This window comes from Myotis lucifugus, unplaced genomic scaffold (genome assembly GCF_000147115.1).
Source record: "Myotis lucifugus unplaced genomic scaffold, Myoluc2.0 scaffold_276, whole genome shotgun sequence".
Lineage (NCBI taxonomy): Eukaryota > Metazoa > Chordata > Mammalia > Chiroptera > Vespertilionidae > Myotis > Myotis lucifugus.
The window spans coordinates 1,072,033-1,085,399 of NW_005871324.1; the positions used below are offsets into that span (position 1 = coordinate 1,072,033).

Genomic DNA, 13,367 nt, shown 5'->3' on the forward strand with positions numbered 1-13,367 from the left:
ATCTGATGGGGTACAGTGGGGTGTGGATCAGGGATGATTGCACCTGGGATCATCATCAGGGACAGTCCATCTTCTAGTGAGGTCCAGTTGCAGGGCTGAGGTCACTTGGTTTAGTCAAGAAGTTGGTTAGTGCCTGGCCAGTGTGGTCCAGTGGTTGAATGTCGACCCATGCACCAACAGGTCACTGATTCAATTCCCAGTCAGGGCACATGCCCAGGTTGTGGATTTGATCCCCAGTAGGAGGTTGGTGTGTGTGTGTGTGGGCCTATTTGCTATTTGTATTGGGCTTGGAGTTGCCCAGGAGATGCCCAGCTGTGAAGCAAGGAAGGCTGGTGCTAGTGCCGGTTGTGAGCCTTTTATTAATAGGTTTGGAGCATGCTGTCACCAGCTGCAGCTTGTTTGAGAGATTTTAGCAAAGTCTGAAGCCTGAGCAAGGACAGACCATTCATATGGAAAAGCTGCTGCAAATAGCTTGGGTGGGGCTGCAAATTGGATGGGGCAGGATTCAGGGAATCCCCAGGGCAGAGCAAACAGTGTGCTCCAAGCTGGTTGAGACTCAGATATGGCTGCCAGTCAGCCCTGCGACAGGGGAGGTCCCAGCACAGGAACAATGACCCCTGCAGCACCCCTGTCTGGGAGAAAGTCGCCCCACCCGTGTTCCTGAGCCTAGCCACGAAGAGCCAAACATAGCCCCAAAAAGCTGAGCTAACCCCAAAGAACTAAGCTAACCTCAAAGAGCCGAGCCAAGCACCAAAGGGCCGAGCCTAGCCCTAAGAGCTGAAGCTAGTCCCCAAGGGATGACCCTCGTTCCTAAGAGCCGTGCCAAGCCCCAAAGAGCTCAGCCTAGTCCCCAAAAGCTGAGCTTAGCTCCAAAGAGCCAAATCTAACCCCGAACAGCTGAGCCCAGTCCAGAAGATCAGAGCCCTAGCCCCTAAGTGCCTAGCGTAGCTCCAAGGAGTGCAGTCAGGGCCTGAAGAGGTAAAGCTAGTCCCCAGCGGTGACCCTAGCCCCGAAGAGCCCTATTAGCCTGGAAGAGTTGAGCCCAGACCCAAAGGGCAGAGCTAAGACCCTCAGAGGTGAACCTAGTCCCTAAGGGCCGAGCCCAGTCCTGAAGGGTGGACCCTAGGTCCCCAGAGCCGGTGCTCGGTTAAGGGATGTTTTACTTCCTTTGATTACTTATAGGAGTAGAGAGGTAGGCTCGGCTCTTCTGGGCTCGGCTCAGCTCTGAAGAGCCCAGAAAATCCAGTCCCTCCCGTATGTGTCTGGGTCCCCCCAGATGCCAGACAATCCCATTTCTCCCCAAATGTGTGTCTGGGTCCCCCAGAGCCACCCAGTGCTGGAGCTCAGAAGAAGCGAGACGGTGTAAGTTTGTGCTCGGGCCCTTTAAAAGGAACACTGGGATTCCAGCAGCCTCCGTGTCACTCAGCCACATCCCTGCTGGTTTTTACAACCTGAAGTTACAGGGACTTCTCTTCCCAGCTCTGGAACCCTGGGCTGGAGGGCTGGGTGGGCCTGGGACCCCTTGCTCCTCATGGGCAGGGACAGGGATGATCTCCCTCCTGATTTAAAAAAACGCCACAGCCCTAGCCAGTTTGGCTCAGTGGATGGAGCATCAGCCTGCGGACTGAAGGGTCCCAGGTTCGATTCTGGCCAGGGGCACATGCCTGGGTTGTGGGCTTGATCCCCAGTGGGAGGTATGCAGGAGGCAGCCGATCAATGATTCTCTCTCATCATTGATGTTTCTGTCTCTCTATCCCTCTCTCTTCCTCTCTGAAATCAATAAAAATATTTTTAGAAAAAACAACAAAAAACACCACACGCGGGTGCCAGACCAGCCTATTCCTCGCCTCTGCCCCTCCTATCAGTCTCGCTGTGCTTTCTTCTTTACTTCTCTAGTTGTAGGACTTCCATTTGGCCAGTTTTCAGGCGGTTCTGAATGATGGTTCTGTATTTTAGTTGTAATTTTGATGTGGTTGTGGGAGGCACAGGCTACAATATCAATGAGCCTAGAAGCCCACACCTAAGCTGGGAGCAGGGGTCACCTTTAGCAGAATCGCTGAACTTTGGTTCGTTTTACGGTGATTCCCATCATCTACCTATGCCACCATCTTGGTTCTCCGATAGCTTATTTCTTTTTAGCAAAAAGAAATAATTCCTATTCCATTGTCTTGATGTACCAGTTTACTATCCATTCACCTACTGAAGGACATCTTGGTTACCTCCAGTGGGTTTTTAAAAAAATATATTTTTATTGATTTCAGAGAGGAAGGGAGGGGGAGAGAGAGATAGAAACATCAATGATGAGAGAGAATCATTGATTGGCTGCCTCCTGCACGCCCCCTACTGGGTGTCGAGCCCGAAACCTTCTTCGCATGTGCCCTTGACTATAATCGAACCTGGGAGCCTTCGGTCCGCAGGTGATGCTCTATCCACTGCGCCAAACCAGCCAGGGCTCCAGTGGTTTTTTATTAATGGTCTGACATGCATTTTGAGAGGAGAGGTGCAAGCAGAGGTCAAGAGACCTTACAGTGGACATTCCTGATACATGTGCTGCCTTCTGTGGGCTGGACTCCCGGAGTCTATTTAGAACAGCCGATAGGACTGCCTCCCAACACTGTAGAACCGGTTGCCCACCAGGTGGAAATGGAACGATGGTGCCATCTAGCGGTTGGCTGTGGCAGCACAGTGAAGAGCCCAAACAAGCCTGGGTGACAGGACAGCTGTGCTCTCCTGCTGTCAGATGGGGCCCCCATCTGACACGGTGTCGTGTGGACCAGTTGCTATGTAAGCATCTCACTGAGGCACAGAGCCCTGTACCTCACCATAGCCCATCCCCTCTCCATGCTCTGTGCAAAAGTGACCGCTGAATCTCCCCAGGAATGTGCTACCTGTGGGCAGCCAAGTAATGAGTGTTGTGGCCCTTCTGGTCCCAGCATCACAAATGCATGTGGTCGGCCACAGGAAGGGAGGAAACTCAGCCACAGGCTACAACGTCAATGAGCCCAGAGGCCCACACGAGGCTGGGAGCAGGGGTCACCGTTAGCAGAATCGCTGAACTTTGGTTCGTTTCGCGGTGATTCCCATCATCAGGCCCTTTAGGAAGCCCCCAAGGTGAGACACTTAGGTCAAAGTTGTTGTTGTGTGTTTTTTTTAAATATAATTTATTTCTTTAGAGCAGTTTTAGATTCACAGCAAAGTTGAGCAACAAGTAGAGGTTCCTATAGCCTCCCCCACTATCTCTACCTACAGAGTGAGACATTTGTTACAACTGATGAATCTACGGTGACACATCATTATCACTAATGTACAGAGTTAACATTAGGGCTCACTTTTTAAAAAATATATGTTTTTTTAATGCCGAAACCGGTTTGGCTCAGTGGATAGAGCGTCGGCCTGCGGACTGAAAGGTCCCGGGTTCGATTGCGGTCAAGGGCATGTGCCTGGGTTGCGGGCACATCCCCAGTGGGAGATGTGCAGGAGGCAGCTGGTCGATGTTTCTCTCTCATCAATGTTTCTAACTCTCTATCTCTCTCTCTCTTCCTCTCTGTAAAAAATCAATAAAATATATTTAAAAAATATATATATATATGTTTTTATTGGTTTCAGAGAGGAAGGGAGAGGGAGAGAGAGATAGAAACATCAATGATGAGAGAGAATCATTGATCAGCTGCCTCCTGCATGCCCCCTACTTGGGATCGAGCCCATAACCCGGGCCTGTGCCCTTGCTCAGAATTGAACCCAGGACCCTTGAGTCCACAGGCCGACGCTCTATCCACTGAGCCAAACTGACCAGGGCAGGCTCACTTTTGGTGGTGTCCATTATATGGGTTTGGACAAATGTATAATGACAAGCCCACCATTATAGTATCATACTATGTTGACCCTATATTTTAACTGCCCTAAAAACCCTCTGTGCTTTACCTACTCATCCCTTCCTCACCGCTACCCCTGGCAACCACTGATCTTTTTACTTTCTTCATAGTTTTGCTTCATGCATTTAAGTTTCCTCCATGTCTGTCTCTGGCTTGATAGCCCATTTCTTTTTAGTGCTAAATACGATTGCAGGTCTGGGTAGCGGTGGTCACAGCTCTATCGCAATTCGTGTTTCTGGCGAGAGAGCAGCGATGTCTTTCTACCATAGATTCTTCTCACTGCGATAACCCTTCACCAGACAGCACCTGGTGAAGGTTGGGGGAGTTGCGGGTTTATTTAAAAATTGGTCTGAAGCAGAAACCGGTTTGGCTCAGTGGATAGAGCGTCGGCCTGCGGACTGAAAGGTCCCAGGTTCGATTCCGGTCAAGGGCATGTACCTGGGTTGCGGGCACATCCCCAGTAGGAGATGTGCAGGAGGCAGCTGGTCGATGTTTCTCTCTCATCGATGTTTCTAACTCTCTATCTCTCTCCCTTCCTCTCTGTAAAAAATTCAATAAAATATATTTTAAAAAAAATTGGTCTGAAGATAACAGGTCCTCTCACCTGGAAGTGTTACTGAGGGAAATTGTAACACTCTGCTGCTGAACTTTCCAGGGGGGAACCACCTCTCATTTCACTACACAACTTTCAGCTGTGACTCTCCACATAACACATCAGTGGGCATTTGGAAATCACTAAAAAGCCAAAAGAAGAACACAACAATCTTTGTATTCCCTCCACCAAAAGTTTTTTCTTTTTGAAAGGAAGGTCTCCTGGTTATAACACCTGGGGCACATCATTTTATTATTTTAAATATATTTTTGTTGATTTCAGAGAGAGGAAGAGAGAGGGAGAGAGATAGAAACATCAATGATGAGAGAGAATCATCGATCAGCTGCCTCCTGCACGCCCCCCACTGGGGATCAAGCCTGCAACAGGGGCATGTGCCCCTGACCAGAATCAAACCTGGGACCCTTCAGTGTGCAGGCCAATGTTCTATTCACTGAGCCAAACTGGCTAGGGCCCAAAAGTTTAAAAAAAAAAAGAATTTATGATCTCTTAATGGAAGGCAGCTGTAACAAAGCAGCCACTAGCCCAGCTCTAGAGAGAGCTTCCTTTTGTGGAAAAATGAAGGAAGGTGTTTCAGTTTTTAAATACCTGGGTTTGCTATCTGTTGAAAAGTATGTTTCTGGTCCCAGCATCAAGATTTACAGTAATCAAGGTACTCAGTCTTTTCTGAAAACAAATGTGTCGTCTTGTATAAAAATAATAATAAAAATAAATAAATACTACTGCATTGTCTGGATGTACCACAGTTTATCCATTCACCTACTGACAGGCCTCTGGGCAGCTTCCAAGTTTTTGCAATTATGAATAAAGCTGCTATAAATATCCACGGGCAGGTTTTTTTATGGACATGAGTTTTCAGCTCCTTTGGGTAAATACCAAGGAGCAGGATTGTTGGGTTGTAGAGTAAGAAAGAATGTTTAGTTTTGTAAGAAACTGTCAAATTGTCTTCCAAAGTGGCTGAACAATTTTGCAAACAGCAATAAATGAGAATTCTTTTTTTCTTTTAATCCTCACCCAAGGATATGTTTATGGATTTCAGAGAGAGCAAGGGGGGAGGGGAAGGGAATGAAAAGGAGGGGGAGAGAGAAAAAGAGAGAGAGATTGTTTCCTTCCCACCTTATCACTTAGCAAATTGCAAATTTCAGGGGTTTTAGGAGCTCTTTGCCAGAAAGAGAGCAAAGACCAAATATATACTTCTTATTAAAAATCACAGTGTCACAATCAGGGGTGAATTGAAATAAGGTCAGGTTTTGTTTTGTGTGTGTGTGTTTGCTGCAAAAAGCTGTATTGTTTCCATTCGGTCCAATGCATGGGAGTGGGCTTTAGGGCGGTTAAAAGAACCGCTAGTAGTTTCAGGGTGAGGCTCAGGCAAAAGCCAGACACCAGGGGGATGCAGAGGGGCCCCTCAAAGGCCTCTGGGCTCCACAGGCTCCTGGTGGTGCTTGGGGGTGAGCCTTTCTAAGAGACACTCGCCCAGCCCAGCCTGGGGGCTACCTGCCGAGCTGAGACAGGTGTTGCCCATCTTCTTGATGAGCTTCACCTGCTCACCCAGGAAGTGGTTCTCCCGGAAGTCACAGAGCTGAGGGTTGTGCGGGCAGAACCAGGGCCCGCGGCTCCACAAGGGCCTGGTTCAGGTTCCTCTCCGAGGCCATGGCGTCCTGAGTTTTGGCCACTCATCCTGGGAAGGCCTCAGCACGTCCTGGAAGAGAACCCGGCCACCTCGCTGGTTTTGCAAATTCAAGAGACGCTCTGTGCCCTCGCGCCTCTTCTCCGCCATCTCTGGGAAGCAGTGGCCCACGCCCTCGAGAGCTACATGGTCGCGGTGGAAACAGCAGCCCCCAGAGAGGTAGGTGTCCGGGGCCCGCAGAGGCAGGCTGGCCAGGCAGTTGGCCGCAGCCTCCACCTCGGTGGGATAATTCTGACAAATTTGGGAGCTCGTGGTTGTTGGGCAATGGGAGTTAAGGTAGATAAAACCCGATGTGTTGGCTGGTCTCGAAGGTGGTTCTGAAGGTGGTGACCGGATGAGACGCTGGAGGGTGGTCAGAGGCTGGTAGGAGGGGTGTCCCTGGGTCTGTTCCGTCCAAACACTGTTGAAGCAGGAGACAGAGCCGGGACCGCCGAGGGCACTGTCAGATTTTGTTTTTGATGTTTGACTGCTAACAATGGTCAAGTCCTCCTTTCCTTCTGCCCCACAGGCACGCCCACGGCTCCCGTGGTACTGCAGACCGGGGACCCCGGCCCCCACCGAGAACTTGCCCTAATCCCACCCCAGGCTGGGCTGACGGCCTGACGCACACTTGGCAGGAGCCGCTTGTGCCCCCCTGCTCTCCACTGAGTCCGTTGCGTGATTAAGAAGCTTCTTTCGGCCCTAGCCCCGTGGTCAGCAAACCTCGGCTCCCGAGCCACATGCGGCTCTTGGGCCCCTTGACTGTGGCTCTTCCACAAAATACCGACTGAAACTTCATGGCCCATGCGCAGAAGTCAGTATTTTGTGGAAGAGCTACAGTCAAGGGGCCAAAGAGCTGCATGTGGCTCGCGAGCCGCGGTTTGCCGACCACTGCCCTAGCCAGTTTGGCTCAGTGGATAGAGTGTTGGCCTGAGAACTGAAAGGTCCCAGGTTCAATTCCAGTCAAGGGCACATGCCTGAGTTGTGGGCTCAATCCCCAGTGGGGGACTTGTAGGAGGCAGCTGATCCATGATTCTCTCTCATCATGGATGTTTCTATCTCTCCCTATTCCTCTCTGAAATAAATAAAAAAATATTTTTTAAAAAAAGAAGAAGAAGCTTCTTTCGCCCTAACTGGTTTGGCTCAGTGGATAGAGCGTTGGCCTGCAGACTGAAGGGTCCCAGGTTGGATTCCAGTCAAGGGCATGTACCTTGGTTGTGGGCACATCCTCAGTAGGGGGTGTTCAGGAGGCAGCTGATGGATGTTTCTCTCTCATTGATGTTTCTAACTCTCTATCCCTCTCACTTCCTCTCTGTAAAAAATCAATAAAACATATTAAAAAATAAAAATAATTAAAAGAAGCTTCTTTCAAATATTCCTGTTGTGTGAAATGTCATCAGCCTCGACAGCTGACCTATTAATTGGAAGCGAGTCCATCGCATTTTCATGGAGTGACCACAGAATAACTGCTGAACACTTGACATGGACCAGGCTGGGACTGCCAACTTCTGAGATCTTTTTTTTTTTTAATACATTTTTATTGATTTCTAAGAGGAAGGGAGAGGGAGAGAGAGATAGAAACATCAATGATGAGAGAGAATCATTGATCAGCTGCCTCCTGTATGCCCTCTACTTCGGATCGAGCCCACACCTGGGCATGTGCCTGGTCGATGCTCAACCACTGACCACAACAGCCGGGCCTGAGGTCTTTCTTCTCTTGCTCTTGGTCACGGAGTAAATTGGTTCCCCACTTCCTGGATGAGCTTGTGGTGAGTGAATTGGTTCCCCACTTCCTGGATGAGCTTGCCTGTTGCGCTGAGCTGTGTTCTACTTGCTGGTCCCTCCTGAGCCTGTTATGTATTTACTAGAGGCCCAATGCACGAAATTCGTTCAAGATTAGGCCTTCCTTTCCCCAGCTTCCCTCTGGTACCCGGGACCTGGGCTTCCCTCACAGCCGCAGCTTCATCCGGAAGGTCGTCTGGAAGGACATCCAGCCCAATTAGCATATTATGCTTTTATTATTATAGATGACCTGAGTCACTCTGGGGTAAGAGTACAAGGTTAGGGCCCCCTTATCAGCATAAGGGGTCAGGGAAAGTCTCTTACTCTGTGTTGGTTGTGTGTCTCAACCGGGAGTGACCCCCATTCTATAGGGCACTCAGGAAAACTGGTACCCTGTGCAACTCGGGACCCTGGGTGGTGGCTGTGTAGTGTGAAGACCACCAGTAACCAGGTGACATGCTGGTCCATACTCTTTTTAAAAATATATATTTTTTTTGATTTCAGAGAGGAAGGAAGAGGGAGAGAGAGATAGAAACATCAATGATGAGAGAGAAACATCGATCAGCTGCCTCCTGCACACCTCCTACTGGGGATGTGGCTGCAACCAAGGTACATGCCCTTGACTGGAATCGAACCCGGGACCTCTCAGTCTGCAGGCCGACGCTCTATCCACTGAGCAAAACTGGTCAGGGCCCATAGTCTTTTTTTAAAATATATTTTTATTGATTTCAGAGAGGAAGGGAGAGGGAGAGAGAGAGAAACATCAATGATGAGAGAGAATCATTCATCGGCCACCTCCTGCACACCCCCTATTGGGGACCAAGCCCACAACCCAGGCATGTGCTCTTGACCAGAATCGAACCCGGGATCCTTCAGTCTGCAGGTCAACACTCTATCCACTGAGCCAAATGGGCCAGGGCTCTGGTCCATACTCTTAAGAACAGATGGCTCATTGGGACCCTCCTAGGCCTACATGCCTTTGCAACTGCTGCCCCCGCCCATACCTCTGCTACTTCCAGGTCCTAATTCTCAGCATAAGTGAAAATGTGCGAGGTGTCCAGGGGCACCAAAACTTAGGAAAATGGCCCAAATGTTTCCCACGGGGCCCTCCTAGAGGGCAGCGGACACGTGGGCAGGAAATGACTCTGCAGTCCTGGGTTGCTCAAACCCACACATTCCCAAGACAGGCCTGTTTTCAAGTTACCACTGAGCCTCTGAACGATTCTACAGCTTTGTGTGCCTGAGGCCTTTGCAGATTGGAATCTGTATCCTTTCATGGTAACAAACTGTAGCTGTTTCCGAGTCCTGTGAGTCCTAGTGAATCATCAAGCCTGAGGTGGTTTGGGGACCCTGACACACTATAAGCGGATGGGATCACTATAAAACATTCCAACAGTGACTATGGGTCCTCTTCGGAGCTGCTGCAGATAAACATGCTAAAGGGAGTCTCTGCTCCCAGCCTCAGTCCAGGGCTCCTAAAGCCATCAAATAATAAAAGCATAATATGCTAATTAGCCTGAAAGTCCTTCCAGGCAACCTTCCGGACGAAGCCGGGGCTGCCAGGGAAGCCCGGGTCCCGGGTACCAGAGGGAAGTTGGTCCCGGTAGCTGGGGGAAGGCCTACTTTTGCATGAATTTCATGCATTGGGCCTCTAGTCTATATAATAAGAGCCTAAGTGACCGCTATGGCTATGATGAGCATGGACCAGCAGGGGGCAGATGCTCAATGCCGGAGCTGCCCCCCTAGTGGTCAGTGCACTCCCACAGGGGGAATGCCGCTCAGCCGGAAGCTGGGCTCACAGCTGGCCAGCTCAGCGGCAGTGGCGGGAGCCTCTCCCGTCTCCGTGGCAGTGCTAAGGAGCAGTGAGCCAAGTGGTAAGGAGCAGTGAGCAGGCAGGCGGTAAGGAGCGAGGGGTCCCAGACTGCGAGAGGGATGTCCAACTACCAGCTTATGCCCGCTCCCTGCAGGCAGACATCTGCCGAGGGCTCCCAGACTGCGAGAAGGCGCAGGCCGGGCTGAAGGATTCCTGCCTCCCCCACCAGTGCACAAATTTTGTGCACCAGACTTCTAGTAGTAGTAATAATCCCCATGAGGTCTGTGTGACCTAATCCCCATGGTATTGACTGGACTCCCTGCAGGAAGATGCGTGCTACTGTGAGCAGTGGGAGAGGACGCCCCGGAGCCAACTCCAAAACCACCCCCAAAAGAATTCCACAAGGGGAGGAAACCAAGCCAGAAACAGACTTCTCTGACTCAATTGGAAAGTCAAAATTTTATTGGGAGAACTGATGCAATTAGACTATGAAAAGGGTGCTAGTTGGTTTTGTGCCTAAGTGATCTTGGCTCTGAATTAGCTTGAACTTCTGTTGAGAGTTGCAGTTTGGTCTGAATATCTGTGATCCTCAAATAAGTCATCCCAGGGCCGCTGGATGTAGGGAAGCGGATGTGCAGTGTCCGCCTGCCTCCACACTCACAGGAGTGATGCCCGTCTTTATTCTCGCTCCAGCAGGTGCTCAAGGCATGAAAAGTAGCCCACCTGCCTGGCCAGCGTGGCTCAGTGGTTGATCGAATTCCCAGTCAGGGCACATGCCCAGGTGGCAGGCTCGATCCCCAGTGTGGGGCGTGCAGGAGGCAGCCAATCAATGATTCTCTCTCATCATTGATGTTTCTGTCTATCTTTCCCTCTCCCTTCCTCTCTGAAACAAATAAAAATATATTTTAAAAAGCCCACCCTCTTCCAACCCTAACTCCTACCCCACCCACCCTCTAAACACCCTAGGCAGCGCCCTCTTTCCTATCCCCCCAAAACCTAACCCAAACCCCACCCCCAACCCTAACCCTCATCCTAATGAGCACACGGACGCTTTGACCTCCGGAAGGCCCCTGTGCTGCTTGGGGAAGGGAAGCGAGAGAGGCAGCCAGTGGCAGTCTGTGGCTGCCCCTGGCACCTGGAGGCAAACTGGCAAGAAACGTGGTTTGTTGCCAAACCCCAGAATCATGGGGGGTCTGGCTGGGACAGTACGTGTGCTCTCCCTCCTGCTTGTCAGGCAAGTGTCATTCTGGAGCAGTTTCCTAGGGAGAGTGGTGGACCTGTACGTTACTGTGCAAAGTGGAAACTGTTCATTGTACTGATTGCAAGAGAGAAGTACAGTGGGGCCTTGACTTACGAGTTTAATTCGTTCGGAGACCGAGCTCGTTAACTCAAATTACTCTGTCAACTCAATGTAAAAAATCGGCCGAGAGACCGCTGGTATCTCAAAAAACTCGTTAGTCGGGACACTCGTAAGTCAAGGCCCCACTGTACTTGTCGTTTCAATGATTCAGAGATGACAAGTCCGTTCTAACCCACCACCTAGAAAGCGACAGCACCTGGTGCATCTCCTTGCTGATGCCCATATCAGGGGATCTCCCCAGCCACCATGCCATGGTCTGGGGGAGGCCCCCACCCCACCCCCACATTTATTTTTATTTACCTATTTATTTCTATTGCTTAATCCTCACCTGAGGATATATTTTTTAAATATATTTTATTGATTTTATATAGAGAGGAAGGGAGAGGGATAGAGTTAGAAACATTGATCAGCTGCCAACTGCACACCCCCTACTGGGGATGTGGCCACAACCAAGGTACATGCCCTTGACCAGAATCGAACCTGGGACCCTTCAGTCTGCAGGCCGATGCTCTATCCACTGAGCCAAACTGGTTAGGGCATGAGGATATTTTTTCCACTGCTTTTCTGAGAGTGGAAGGAAGGGGGGAGGAGAGAGAAAAAGGGCAACATCCATGTGAGGGAAACACATCCATTGGTTGCCTCCTGCAAGCACCCCAACCAGGGGCAGGGAGCGAACCCACAACCCAGGTATGTGCCCTTGACCAGGAATCAAACTTGTGACCCTTTGGTCTGTTGGCCGACGCTCTAACCACTGAGCACACTGGCCTGGGCTATTTTTTTAACAAGGGGGAGGACAAATCCCATGCATGAAGCCACTGAGGAGCTGGCGTGACCCCTCCTCCTGGGAACGGTCACAGGTGGTTTATTTCCAGGCCAAACTTGGAGTGAAATATTGGGCTCACTGTTGGGCAATTCTGCTTGTTGCACCCCAAGTTCTAGAAAAGCGAGTCCTCATGTAGTAAACAATGCGCCGTTGCTAAGTGGGGTTTATTCTAATAATACAAAGATGGTAAGTTAGAAAATCTCTATAAAGTCAACTGTGTTTCCATAACAAGGAAGAAAACCCATATAATCATTTCTGAGAAATGCCAAGAAGGTTTGGTCAAATTCAGCATTGAATGCTGATTTTTCAAAGCCTTAACAGCCCTGGCCAGGTAGCTCAGTGGGTTAGAGCATCGTCCTGATACGCCAAGGCTGCAGGTTCAATGTCTGGTCAGGGAACCATGAAAGTATAAATGGAACAACAAATCGATGTTTCTCTTTCTCTCCCTCTCTTTCAAATCAATAATTAAAAATCATTTTAGCCCTAGCCGGTTTGGCTCAGTGAATAGAGTGTTAGCCTGCGGACTGAAGGGTCCCAGGTTCAATGCTGGCCAAGGGCACATGCACGGGTTGTGGGCTCAATCCCCAGTGCGGGGTGTGCAGGAGGCAGCCAATCAATGATTCTCTCTCATCATTGATGTTTCTATCTCTCTCTCCCTCCCTCTCCCTTCTCTCTGAAATCAATACATACATATATATATATATATTTTTAAATTGATCTTTTACAGAGAGGAAGGGAGAGGGATAGAGTTTTAGAAACATCGACGAGAGAGAAACATCGATCAGCTGCCTCCTGCACACTCCCCACTGGGGATGTGCCCGCAACCAAGGTACATGCCCTTGACCGTAATCGAACCCGGGACCCCTCAGTCCGCAGGCCGATGCTCTATCCACTGAGCCAAACCGGTCAGGGCTGGAAATATATATATTTTTTTAAAATTGTTTTAGCAAACGGGGCCTATAAAGGTAATTCACTAATGTAAACAGTCAGGGCCAGAGGCTGGCATTCTCCGAATAGTGAAATACTAGCTCTGTTTCCCTCAAGTCAGAATGAACACCCGGTGCTGTGCCAGTGAGGGCAGCAGCTGTGCGGACTGAGGCCGTTTCTTTTTCTTACGCGGCAAGAGCTCAGGGAGCTGAATGTCGGTGCTGAAACAGTTGCTCAAAAATTTCATCCAAGGCCTAGGATCCTGTTAGTTTTCCATTTCACCATGTGGCTTCTGTCAGTCGTCTCATGGTTGCAAAATGACTACCACACCTCTGGGTGCTGCATCCAAGTTCCGGGCAAGAAGGAGGAAGAAATAATATTTCTATCAGGAAAGCAGAGGCTTTTTCTTCATCCCTGGCAGACCTCCACTGGAGCCTCATGGGACAGAACGGGGCCGTGCGACCACCCCAGCTGCAACTGCGTCTTAGAGGCCAAATGTTCTGATGAATGCACA

The 13,367-nt window shown here is 50.0% G+C and overlaps 1 protein-coding gene across 1 annotated transcript in view; it reads left to right on the plus strand.

Annotated features, from left to right (window-relative positions):
* Positions 1–6,772, plus strand: part of LOC102433701 (scavenger receptor class F member 2) — a 23,910-nt gene extending 17,138 nt beyond the window's left edge. The window contains 1 exon segment of the mRNA XM_023763190.1: positions 6,678–6,772. Coding sequence (XP_023618958.1) covers positions 6,678–6,772 — 95 coding nt within the window.
* The last annotated feature ends 6,595 nt before the right edge of the window (positions 6,773–13,367 follow it).